The sequence below is a fragment of the Cheilinus undulatus genome, linkage group 14 (assembly GCF_018320785.1).
Source record: "Cheilinus undulatus linkage group 14, ASM1832078v1, whole genome shotgun sequence".
Classification (NCBI taxonomy): Eukaryota; Metazoa; Chordata; class Actinopteri; order Labriformes; family Labridae; genus Cheilinus; species Cheilinus undulatus.
In genome coordinates, this window is record NC_054878.1 from 21,744,623 (window position 1) to 21,757,088 (window position 12,466).

General features: G+C 37.1%; 1 protein-coding gene across 1 annotated transcript; it reads right to left on the reverse strand.

The window, feature by feature from the left end:
- Nucleotides 1-518: 518 nt before the first annotated feature.
- On the reverse strand, nucleotides 519-11,897 carry il20ra (interleukin 20 receptor, alpha). The gene is made up of 8 exons (XM_041804811.1): nucleotides 11,798-11,897; nucleotides 9,062-9,240; nucleotides 6,534-6,657; nucleotides 6,058-6,266; nucleotides 5,712-5,887; nucleotides 5,453-5,597; nucleotides 4,186-4,322; nucleotides 519-3,771 (listed from the first exon to the last, which is right to left on the reverse strand). Exons 2-8 carry the CDS (start codon nucleotides 9,108-9,110, stop codon nucleotides 2,644-2,646), a joined length of 1,968 nt encoding a protein of 655 aa, XP_041660745.1. The 5' UTR covers nucleotides 9,111-9,240; nucleotides 11,798-11,897; the 3' UTR covers nucleotides 519-2,643.
- Nucleotides 11,898-12,466: the final 569 nt, after the last annotated feature.

Consider the following 12,466-nt stretch of genomic DNA (forward strand, 5'->3'; position numbering starts at 1 on the left):
TGAACAGTTCTATATGTGCTGTCATGAAATTGAAGCGTCAGATGTCACATATTTTGCTGTAGATGTCATTTAAGGACCCGAGGTTATATTTTTAGGAGTCTGCTGTTGCATAATGCATGGTAAAATTAATTTCTTGAATTAATAATGCTGGGCTCTGTGGCCAGGATTGAAAAGTGTAGCTTACTGTGGGTGTTTGACCACCAGATGTCACTATTCACTATGTTGTTTCATCTGCGAGAGACTGCTGAATTGACGGAATGAAAGTTGATCTCAGAACATGTGTCAGCCTTGTACCTAATGTGAGTATTTTAAAGCCTTAAATTATTCTTGGTAATTTATAAAGTATCAATACCCTTTCAAACCTCAATTTAGGAAACACATTTAAATATAAATAGATACAAATGTAATTAAAATAAAACTACAAGCTGCCCAATAATCATGTAAGAACAACATTGTAAGTTAATAGAAAATTAAGTTTTTATTATTCATTTTGAATATACAACAATTGTCTTGCAACATACAAAACTATCACAAATGGATTTCACAGAGTATAAACTTTCCTGAACTTCATGCATAGCGTCAGACTTATCATCCCAATACGGATACCTGTGTTATGTAAAAACATCAATGTGAAAAACAATAGAGGAGGCTTTTATAACCCTCTCTGTGCTGACAGGAAGAATACTATCGTGACTTAATGCCATAAAATTCCTAGTGACAGTACAATGATGATGAGTTATGCAGATATGAAAAGTGTAATCAGGCTCCTTCATCTTTAAATAGACTTCATACATGCAGAATATTCAGAGGAACAGCATTAACAAAGGGGATACATAATGTCAAATTTATGTAATAGTCTTATGAAACAAGTGGGGGTATAGCATTCACTTTGCAATGCTCATTTTCTTGCCACAAATGATATTTGAGAAAGTATGCAGCATACTTACATATCAACAAATAAAGAAGTTATTTTTGTAGGTTAGATGGCATAAAATGTGCTCACTAGCCTGAAAACATTGAACTGAAACATGAATGCACTGACAACATTAAGATAAACTAAAGGTGTGGCATCTTTACTATGTAAAACGTTTATACATCAACCTCATTACATAAGGACACAAAAACACATACTGTTAATATTTCCTTCATTCATATAATACATTTCTCAATGGTGGGTATATAGAAAAGTGGGTGATAGGGTATGGAGGCCCTGCATGGGAAAGCAGTGTTGTTGGCCCAACATAATGAGAGAAGTAAATCAATATTTCGAAAGGCAACTAAAAACCTACTCATTAAGATAATAATGCATGTCTTCTAAGGGTAGGGTTCATAAAGCGGTGGCCCAGGGGCCATATCAGGCCCCCCCCCCAAGGTTCCCCATCCGGCCCGCAAAAGACTTAAACTCAGAACATGTGAGGAGAAAAAAAGATGGTTTGGTTTTTAGGGTATCTTTTGGCTTTAAAACCCAATAGCTATCAAGCTTACACCTGTCAGCTATTATATCTAAATATGATGCATAATAAACACGTGCTTGTGCGTCCAGTCCTGACTAAATCTGCAGTTTTCTGTGTCAACTTTTCACTTCAGGCTCTTAGATGAATGATTTTTCTGCCTGAGAATCAAAACAAACAACTTGTTTCCTCCCTGTGTTTTTTACCAATCAGTTATTAGCGTCAAACCTAGTGATAGTGAACATGGCAGTCCTAGAAATATGTAGCTAAAATATTTTGATTACACATAGGCAATAGAGACTGAACTCTCTGTTAATGATTAAATTTGAGAGAAAATACAAATATAAATACAATTATATGTTATTTGGACCAAAATATATTTTCTATTTTAAGTTAATTTGAAAGTCTGGCCCCAAAAGTGCCTGTCAGAACAAAATCTGGCCCTTTTACAAATGTAGTTGATGACCCCTGTCTTAGGGCTTCTGTACTGGTAAAATGGAGGCAGTAAATACAATATCTTTGAGCCCAGCCACAAGAAATACTGCCCTGAATGTCTCATGAGACAAGTTTAAGTGCCTAACTAAATCACGCCAAAACATAACAAAACAAAAAAACAGAAACATCTCAAATAACCAGTCTAGCACCCACAGATATGTACTATCACAGAACATCATGTCAAGATAATGATGCAAGTAAGTTAATGTCTAAATAAACAATGGGAAAATGGAGTGAAACAAAATGTGTGGCTGTATGGCTGTTTTGTGCTCCCATAGCTGTGACCATTATATCACACATCATTTTATTATTAAGAAGGTTTAATCACTTGACTTCATCTAAAACACTAATGTCACACACTAAGCAGATTAATAACCTACTGATGGTCATTTGGTTAAAAATTAAGGAGAACACTTTAAACTTTATGACAGTTTTTCCTTCACACTTTATCAGTTTGATTACCATAAATCAAGTAAACCATAAACGAACAATATAATGAAAAACAAAGTAGCAGCAATCACATGTAGAAAAACCTTACTGTAGTACAAAGTGCTCCCTAAGAATTACATATAATCACAAGGATTTAAAATAAAACTAATCTGGTATTAAACACTTCCATGTTACTCACTTTCTATCATATAAAGCATAAGTGCAGAAGAGGACTAAAAGGGGGTAAATATTTAGTGATGAATGTCATCTACTGATCCATTGATACAATCAGGTTCCATTTGCTCTTTAGAACATCAGCCTCCCATCCTGGTTCCCCACCATGCTCCATCTCTCTCAGTACCTCAGCCTTCTCTTCAGACCCTTGTCTGACATACACATTTTCCAACTTCAACACCTCCTTCTCCACACCCACCACCTCCTCTTCTCCCCCTCCAATCTCCACCTCTTCCTCTTTCTGCATCAACCCATCTTTATTTTTGAACACCATCTCTATTTCTGGCAACACTAGTTTCCCTGTTCTGGGATCCCACTCAATACAAATAGGTCCCTCCCCCTCCTCATCTTCATCATCACTGTCTGCCTCTGTTTTGTGTGCAGCAGCCAGACTCAGAACACCATAGTCATCAGACAGGTAATCTAACTGGTGAGACTGGGAGGTAGGAATGTTAATGGTGTTCTGCGATGCATATGCAGAAAGAAGGGGTTCCCTCTCATTGCCCTCATCTCTCTTCCCACCTGTTCTTAGTTCCATCATTTCTTCTGTCCCTTCCTGTTTTTTTGACTGTAAAGGAATACTGAAGAGGCTAGTCTGTGGAGTTTTGCTCATAAACAAACCAGAAAACTCTCTATCCTCCTCTTCCTCCACCTCTGATAGACCCTGAAGAGCCATTGACGGTGCTTGACTCTGACGTACTAAAACTGAATTTGCCTGTAAACATGCATTGGCTTTTGAGCTCACCTCTGTGCGTATCGGCATGTGTGTTTCTGAAAATGTGGAGGTCGGCTTCTGTGAAAGGGAGGACTTTGGCTGTGGAGCGTGAGGATTATTCTGGATTAGTTTCATAATTTCCTGGTTATTTCCATCTACTCCTCCATCATGTCTCCTCTCTCTTTGTCCAAAATCTCCAATGTCAGGTTCAGACGCTTTGCTGACAAATCCATAGTCGATGGATGATTGGTCTGAGAGTTCCTCAGGCTCTTGAAGTGGTTCTTGCCCCTGGGGTGCATATCCCATTGAGGGGTTTGTAATGTGAGGCTGTTTTTTGGAGGATTCAGGGTCTGGTGTTTGTTTCTTATCAATGACGGTGATGAGAACAATATTTTGCGGCGTCTCAGGGGAGGGCATAAGAGGGCATGGATAAAAAGACAGCGGGTTCTGGAGAATGACAAGAAGGAGTGTGGGATTAAATGACTGACCTTCAACATGTAATAAACATAGTAAAACTGACAATGTGTTGCACAACTATAAATACACACCAATCACACAGTTAAAAAAAGTCAGTAATTTTATACTTCAAAATAATACATTTGGCAGCTGGATTATTTTCTACATTAGCACTAAACTCGGGAAAATCCCAATAACTTAAAAAATGCGCATACACATCAATGCATCTACTTTCTTATGCAGCTTTGAAATACTTGCAGTTAGACATGGTTTTAGCCAATGCAATCACCCAACAGGTGGTAAAAAGTTAAATTCTAAGCTGAAAAGTTTTCATTTCAATGAAGAGGCAAAAAGTAGGTAAATTCCCTGTATATTTGTATTTGTACATGAGTGTATTTGTATTACCAGTGTGTATGGGCTCTTTTGTCCTTTTCCTGTCAGGTACTGATAGAGAAGGTAGCCAGCCACCCCCAGCAAACACATACACGCAGATGGAACAACAATACCCACAACCACCCACCTCAGCTGAGCAATCCAGGGGTCTGGGGAGACAGAATAGGAAAGAGTTTAGCCTGAACATACAGGAAATACTGAGTGAAGGTGAAACAGAAAGTGCACTTTAATCAAGATATTGGCTGAAAGTCATTCCTGCTGTTGTCATGATGATTTAAGATGCAGTCTGACAGTTTATGAAGGAAAAAAATACTCCAAAGTTGAGGATTCTGCTCATGGTTTTGTGCGAGTTGTCTGTAGTTGTACGACCAAGATATCAAACATGTTAGAAATCCATCTGACCAGTCAGGAGTAGCTGGTTGGGCCATTTATCTTGGTTGGCCATTGTATCCCCCTGTACACAGCACGACAAGCGAGATCTGACAGAAAGTCAGCCCAGCTTGATTGTTAACTATCAGTGGAGTCAGTTAGTGAAACAAACTTCTTTGTTCTTCTTTTAATTAAGAAATATGGTCCAGTTCTGACAAAATCTGCAACTATAGCCACATCTGAGCTAATTAGTTCAACAGCAGCCATTGTTTACAGGCTAAGAAGGAACAAACTTTGCCTGTAGCTACTGCCTCATTCTCCCAAAATAATGCTAATTGGCCCATTGTCCTCAGACTGGGCAAAATTTTGAAGACTGAAGCCTAGCAAGATGGATCTGCTGGATGACAGATGTGCAATCTGCCCAATCCATCAACTTTGCAAGGTTATGTTTCTATGTATCTATACTACTTCTGCCAAAACAGAAGTCCCAGCAACCTCTATGACACACTGTCTAAACTGCACAGACACATTGGCAGCTTTTCTGTACTTAAGCATAATCTGTATACATTTACAATTTAGACAGCCTGCTAGAGTTTGCTTGCAATTTTTGATTGATACATTACTGTTTTATACACATCTTATTAAACAGATGTAGTTTTTAAAAAAAAAAAAAAACAACAAAATCTTTAACACTGCAAATGCAAATAATGGATAATGCATCATTACTGAACATTTGACAACCATAAAAGATATAGTTTGTTGTTTAGAATGATTGAGTCTCTTACTACAACACTTAAAACCTCTCACATCAATCTGTCCCTAACTTCTCTAACAGGTTTCATCACATTCCTGTCTACCTGTCAGAAGAGGAATAAATATTCTCAAGCACACACATGCAGCGTGGTTGTACCTGGAGGCGTAATAATGCAGTGCCATTCTGAAGGCTTGCAGTGGACTGGCATGTAGAGGAATCTAGTCTCGACAGAGAAGCAGTACTCTGCATCGTGCTCCATCAGACGATACTTGCACTGGGAAGAGACGACTGGGAAATGGCTCTACAAACAAACACAAAAGTCACTGATGTTGAGGAACTCTAAGCGCATTTGATTTGACAACCTGCCTGCACCAAAAAGTGGGAACAGGCAGAAACTTTAAGAAGCTTTCCTCACCATACGACCCTGACGGATGTTGCGGACAGAGACATTGTAAAACATCTGGGTGTAGAGTGTTGCCATTGAGACTGCTGGGGTTTGGTTGTTGGGCTGATATCTCATTGGTCCCTTGATGGTGATGATGGCATTGTTGTCCTCCATGTCTATGGAAACCAGTGGAGGCCCAAATATAGCTATAAAGAAGGAAAAAATATTCAGACTTTACATATTTAGGCCATTATTTATATTTAGAGTAACCAAAATGTTCAAGTTGAGGTGCATTTTCTAAATAATATAAAGTTAAGACATTTAATCTGTCTTTTTTAGTCTACCCTTAGGTGTCTCTTTTGCCAGTTTAACTTACTGTCTAACTTGGGGTCAAATCTCCTACGTGTAGTGGCCCATTTAGAGGATGCTTTCCTGTGGACAGCTCGAACCCTGGCATGGTATCCTTGCTCCAAATCCCCAGTCTCATTGCTCAGATCACACCAGTGGCGCACAATCTCCGTACAGTGCCGGACTGTCCTCCAGTTTACCCGTTTCCCTTTGCTGCCCTCGACACTGTCCCCATAGCTGGAAAAGACACAACAAAACCCACACCAATCAGGAGAATACAGGTGGAGAGCTTGAAACACACTTGTCTCAATTTTCAAGTCCCTCTAGCTCGAAACTTAATCTTACATCAGCCGTTTCTTCTTTTGTTTCCGTCCCTATCTCATTTCACTGCTCCTTTTTTGTTTGTAATTTCCGTGTGACTTTCTTAAAGCTGTCCTACAGCTTTAACCAGGCTACTTCACAAAGTTACTTAAATATCCATCAAAATTAGGAGACTTGACTTACATGGCGTATTGCACTGTGAAGAGTATGTCGTTAGGTGTGCCATTTCCTGGAGACCACTGCAGCAGATTCCTCAGATTGACAGAAGTAAAGGTGACGTCAGTGGGGCTGGGAAGAGTGGATGAGACTGAGGAGAAAAGAAAAATAAGATAAGGGGTAGACATTAATTTGAACTGATAGTCAGAAGAATTTCCAGCAGTACCTGTTTATGTATTGCAACACTAAGTGTGTAGAAAATCTTTGCTATCTCATAGGTTTAGCCCTCTTATCTTTTTCTATGGCTCTATAAAGGTTGTTAGAGAACCAAAAAAAGTTTGCACACCAGGACGCTCCCATTCAAAGATCAATTTAGCAACAAGTAGTGTTTTGAGCCACCATGCTCTACTCTGACATCTTGTTCCTCAGACTAGAGCTCTAAAGTTCTCTCATTACATAATATATCCCGCATGGGGGGCTTCCTGGTGTGTGGATCCCTTTTGCCTTTTATTCTTGTCTGTTTTGGATCCAGCACCCACTAAAGCAGTGGCTCTAAACCTTTTTAGCTTGGAGCCTCCTCTACTTGTAAAATACTGTGGCCCCTATGGGACCCACATGAAAGAAAATGATGCATTGGTGTCCAAGATTAATGTCAACTTCAGCTGTTTTCAGTGAAAAATTCCAATAGAAAAGCCTACACACACTTGCTTTAACGAGAAGACTCCTGTGTAAACTATTTTAAAAATATAATTCATTTCAGGATTTTAGTATATGTGCAAATCTTATTATCTAATTTATTTACCTGAAATGGAACAAAACACAACAAAAAAAACATGTTAAGTTACGAAGAGCATGCATGCATGCAGTTTATTTGTACCCCTTTTCCCCAGAATATATGAAGTTTTGGTAAATTTATGAGGAGTACCTTGTTATCTAGGAAAAACCAGCTTCGTTATCCCAAAAGAATTACATAGATAAGTGGAAATCTTGAGAAAATTAAACTAGGAACTGAAATGTACTTGTTATCACAAGAAAATTATGTAAAATTATTAGTATGGATGTGTGTCCACTTAGGGCTTCCATACATTATAGACTTTTTGCCACAATTTTTTTTCCTCACACAAAAAAGTACCTTTAAGTTTCATTTTCAAGGACTTACAGGCTGCCCAATCCTTTCTTGTTTTTCCATCAAGGCATAAAGAACATTGGAAACTTAGCAAAATATTTTACTGAGGTGTGAGAATTTTTTTTGCTGCTTTGATTAAGAACTAAAAACCCCACCCCGTAGATCTTCTGCTATAAAATTATAGCTAATTCAAAGAAAACAGGGAGAATCAAGCCCTGGGATTTTTTTCAAGGAACCCCCAGTGGAAACTAGTGCTGAACAACACTGTGATTGCAGTTTGATATGCATTCATTTTTTAAGTTCCCCATCTATAGTATTTTTCAACAAGTACAAACAAAAAAAACATTCTATATTATAGCCGCTATAAGATAGATTAAACTAGGGATGAATATGTTTTTCAAAATATCTAGTTTTAATTATTTTCCCTCATATTACAAATCTGATGTGATTTTTTTATTGAGTGGAGTGATCATTTATGTCTTTTATTTTGAATAAGAAAAACATTTACAAAAATTAGGAAAGAATAATTTTTTTGAAAACTATTCTAAGGAATTACACGTGGATGGTTGCATGATATGTAGTGCACAACATCTCTACTGCAAACAAGTATTTAACAGGTATTTTGGCACACATTACAGGTTAATGAAATGTTGTACCTTGCAGCGGGCCATTTTGCAATTTAATCTGAATTTTCATTAATTGCCCAGCCCTAGTGGAAACACAGCTAAAGATTGATATGGTAGAATTGGGTGTTCATAAAACACCAAGTTATAAAAAGTTATAAAATCAAACAAATTTTGAGCTCTTTTTATGCATGGGTTAAAAAAAAAAAGAAAAAGAAAGCACATTAAACTGTTTCCTCATAAGACACAGTGATGAATATCATTTTCCTCTGAGAATAAGCTTTAGAGGTTGCTGAAACTTTGATTTCCAGACTGTGTATTGGTACACATTAAATCACTGGGCTGTGATTTATTCTGAGTATGGAGGATCCATGTTAATGAATGACTGGTGTGTTAAAAGTTTATGCCCCTTGAATAAACACAGCTAAAGTTATGGGGAAGACATATTGTCTCTGTTGTTTCAACCAAGAAATTATTAAATCAATGTCCCAGAGTTGGATTCAAACATGTCAGTGATTCAGCGAATCTTAAAATTTCACTTGACGACGGTTATTAAATGTTGACTATAAGATCGTACAATGGTTTATAGCCTAAGTCTTACCAAACAAACAACATGATTATTGGGGGAGAAACTCAAAATGGTAACAATATTGGTTTGAAAGTCGAATAAAATTGTATTACTATTAAGATAAACATTAGCTGTAGACGTTAAATCGGCTCACTTCAAAAAAAAAGAAAAAAAAAAACAAAAAAAAGAAAGAAAGCTAAAGAAAGCGTAACCTACAGTTACTGTGATGCAGGCCTACCTGTGCCGAACAGAGCTAGCAGGTCCAGGTAAATTAATACTGTCTTCATGTCAGTGTGAAGCGGTCATTTTTTCACAGGAAACATGGACATGTTCGCTTTCCCCTTCGCTTCTGTTCCCTCGACAGCTCCTTCCGTCACACTGTACACCTGCTGGGGGGTCCGGTGCTTTTTCTGCTACCTAATAAACACACCGTGTGTTACAGGAGGAAGTAAGTCGGCACAATAACCGCAAACCGATACGCTCCAATGATTTTACAGGTTGAGCAAACAACTAGACACGACGGGTTTCACAATGAGGAAGGAATGTGACCTCACTGGTTTGTGCACATACACCTGCGCAGGTGTGTGTGTTAATAGCTGAATATTTCTAAGTTCAATGACCCCCTGAAGTAATCTCGCCTCAAATTAAACTCTACAGAACAATAACCCGAGTCAAAACCTTTTGCTTACAACGCCTATGTTAAATTGTAGGCCTATTATTTTAATTGGCCTATTTACTTGCAGGTCGCAGCAAAGCACGTTTTAACACGGCATATTTTACACCTGCAAGATTTAGAAAACATATTATATGTAGGTAATATTTGTTTTTATCACTTTTATTGGGCCACTGTTTTCATTTGACTACTTGTCATCTATCTACTTTTAATTCAAACATATGCTGGAAAAAATATGAATGATCTTTGTGTGCTTATTTTTATAACTAGTTATCACCTTCTTTGCCCATAAACAGGGGAACGCTCTTAACATTTCTACAAGCGTCACATGATTGTATTGTAGAAAATCTTCAATTATTCTCCCATAGTGGAATGGGGCGTAAAGTAACATCATTTATACAAGTCCGAATGACTCACCCAATAAAAGCATACAGCAGCTTAGTAATAACATTAATAAGGCTTGTTACAAAGATTTTTTCCGAATACTTTTGTACATTCATTCTGTTTGCATATTTCTAAATGAACATGAAGCTGAAGCTGAATCCGAGCCTGCATTTTATTTTGAAAGTATATTTGACTATGTGAAAATGAACAAAACGGCCAACTGTACCCACTTTTGTATTTGGACAGTTGTGAAAAATTAGAAAACACGCCGTCATAAAATGAGAAAAACAACTTTGAAAAAGAAAAAAAAACTTACATTTGATTTACGCCTTTTTCTTTCAGTGTTTCACCGTAAGTTAGCAAACCTGTAGCACATTTTAGGAAAACAAGCTATCAAGTGACCCGGAAGTAACCGCGAAAGTTTCAATATAAAACCAGATAGAGATGAAAATAGTATTTACTTTAGTGAAAGTAAAAGTTCTGTTCTACATAAATTCTTAATTAAAAGTAAAAAGGTACTAAATCTAAACCTTGCTTTGGGTACTGAGTACTTTTGAGGCTTGGCTATTAATCAAATTTAGATTAAATTGCAGTATAGCAGTATGTGTGATGTGTAAAAAACACCAGTTAAATACATTTTTTGGAGTTGATGTAATTATACTCTATACAGTATGCAAATTCAAGTGTCAATTTTCTAAAAGTAGCTTGCAAAATAATATCCTTCTGTCCTTGATTTTGCATATGTAGTATAATTCTGATTAAAAATGAGAATGACTCAAAAAGCATTGCTATATACATTCCACTCATTATATACAATTCAAATTCAGTTTGCAATATGGGTCAAAGTAAGTGCAATTAGATTTTTTAAACATTCAGCCCATTTGTTGCTGACTTAAATACTGATGTTTACAGCACCCTTGTTTGTCAGGGCATTGTTATGTTGTCATGATGATTACTTACAAGGCTGTAAGTTAAACAAATCAGTCAATTTTCCTATGTGATTTTAGTAAATAAATAATAACATGTTATGTTGATTTATACATCATCTAATTTCATCCAAACATAAGCCTAGCCAACAGTAAAGAAAAATTTATGTTTATGTAATATTGTGTTGGTTATAATGTAGAATGATTTATTACTTGAATAGTAACAGCATATTTAAACAGAATTACAATATTTAAAAAAGGAAACCTATAGATCATTTCCCCAAATCATACAGTCCTAGTAGCTACTGAGCAGTTGTACAGAATAATCCCCAACCAAGTAGTTCAGGTAAAGCCATGCCTCTATGATAAAGAAATACCACTGCTGCTGTGGGATGTAAAGTGTAAACACTCACTATGAACTACAGTGTAGTCAACAGAGTTGGAAAAAGTAAGAGTATTGTACTCAAGTACTGTAGTCAAAATGTACTTAAGCAGAAGTAAAATGACTGATTTCAAATGTACTCCAAAGAGTAAAAGTATCCAAAAAAGCTATTCAATTACAGTAATATGAGTAAATGCCTCATTTAGATAGACAGATGATAGATAGATGCTTATCTTTAAATACACCAGCAGATGTCACCATTATTACTATCAGTTGAAGTAATTGAAAATATTGGTTGGACTCTCAAGATTTATGAAACCTTGAAGTATGACATGATTACATTTCAAGTTTCCCACCTGGAGTGTGAAGTCACAGTGTCACCACAGTGGGAATATGGCATATAAGATTAAGTACTGGCTTCTGCAAAAACATGTTTACTCATTTTTTCTTGTTTTTACTGCATGCCAGGGGAGTTATGTTGCATGCTCAAAAGATGTTGTCCTTAATTTGAGTGACCCAGGTTGAAATCCAAACTGTGGCTTCTTTTACACATGTATAGGTGCAAACAAAGTCCTAAAAAGAAAAAAATAAACAGAACTTCATGCACACCTGCAAGTGCTTGTTGCTGTCGAGAACACATTTGATGGCTTCAGGTACTGATCTGGTGGCTAGCTGACAAATCAGCCTGCATCCTTGCTTGGCATCCATTAGGCGATGAAGGGCCTCAGGATCTTCTTATCGGACGAACACTGGATAAGGGGAAGAAATATGTTTAGTTTTAGGCAAGGGTTCATACCCTGTGTGCAGTCTTTGGTCAGGGACAGATACAGAGTCACAAGAGGCTGACATTTCTCCTGACTGTGGGAGCAGTTTTACTCCCTGGGTGATTTTCATGATGCTAGATCTTGTTCTCTCTTTTGTTGCCTTTGGCTCAACCTGTCAGTTCAGTTATATTGGATACAATAGGATGTATGGACAGACAAAAAGTAATGGCAAAATTGAGTAATGAATATAACAGTTACATGTATAAAAGTATTAAAAGTGGCTTTTTCCTCAAGAGCAAAACTCCACTTCACATGATGACTTAAAAATGTGGTTGTTTTGTTGAAATCTCAAGAAACTAGCAGATTATCATGGGAAAACCAGCTTTATTCTCCCACGATAATTTTGGAAAAAATAAGCCTAAACCTTGAGAAAACAACCATTGTACTTCTTACAGCAGCAAAACAGAGATGTTGAAAAATACAACCTATTTTATGCACACTTCCTCTTACCTTC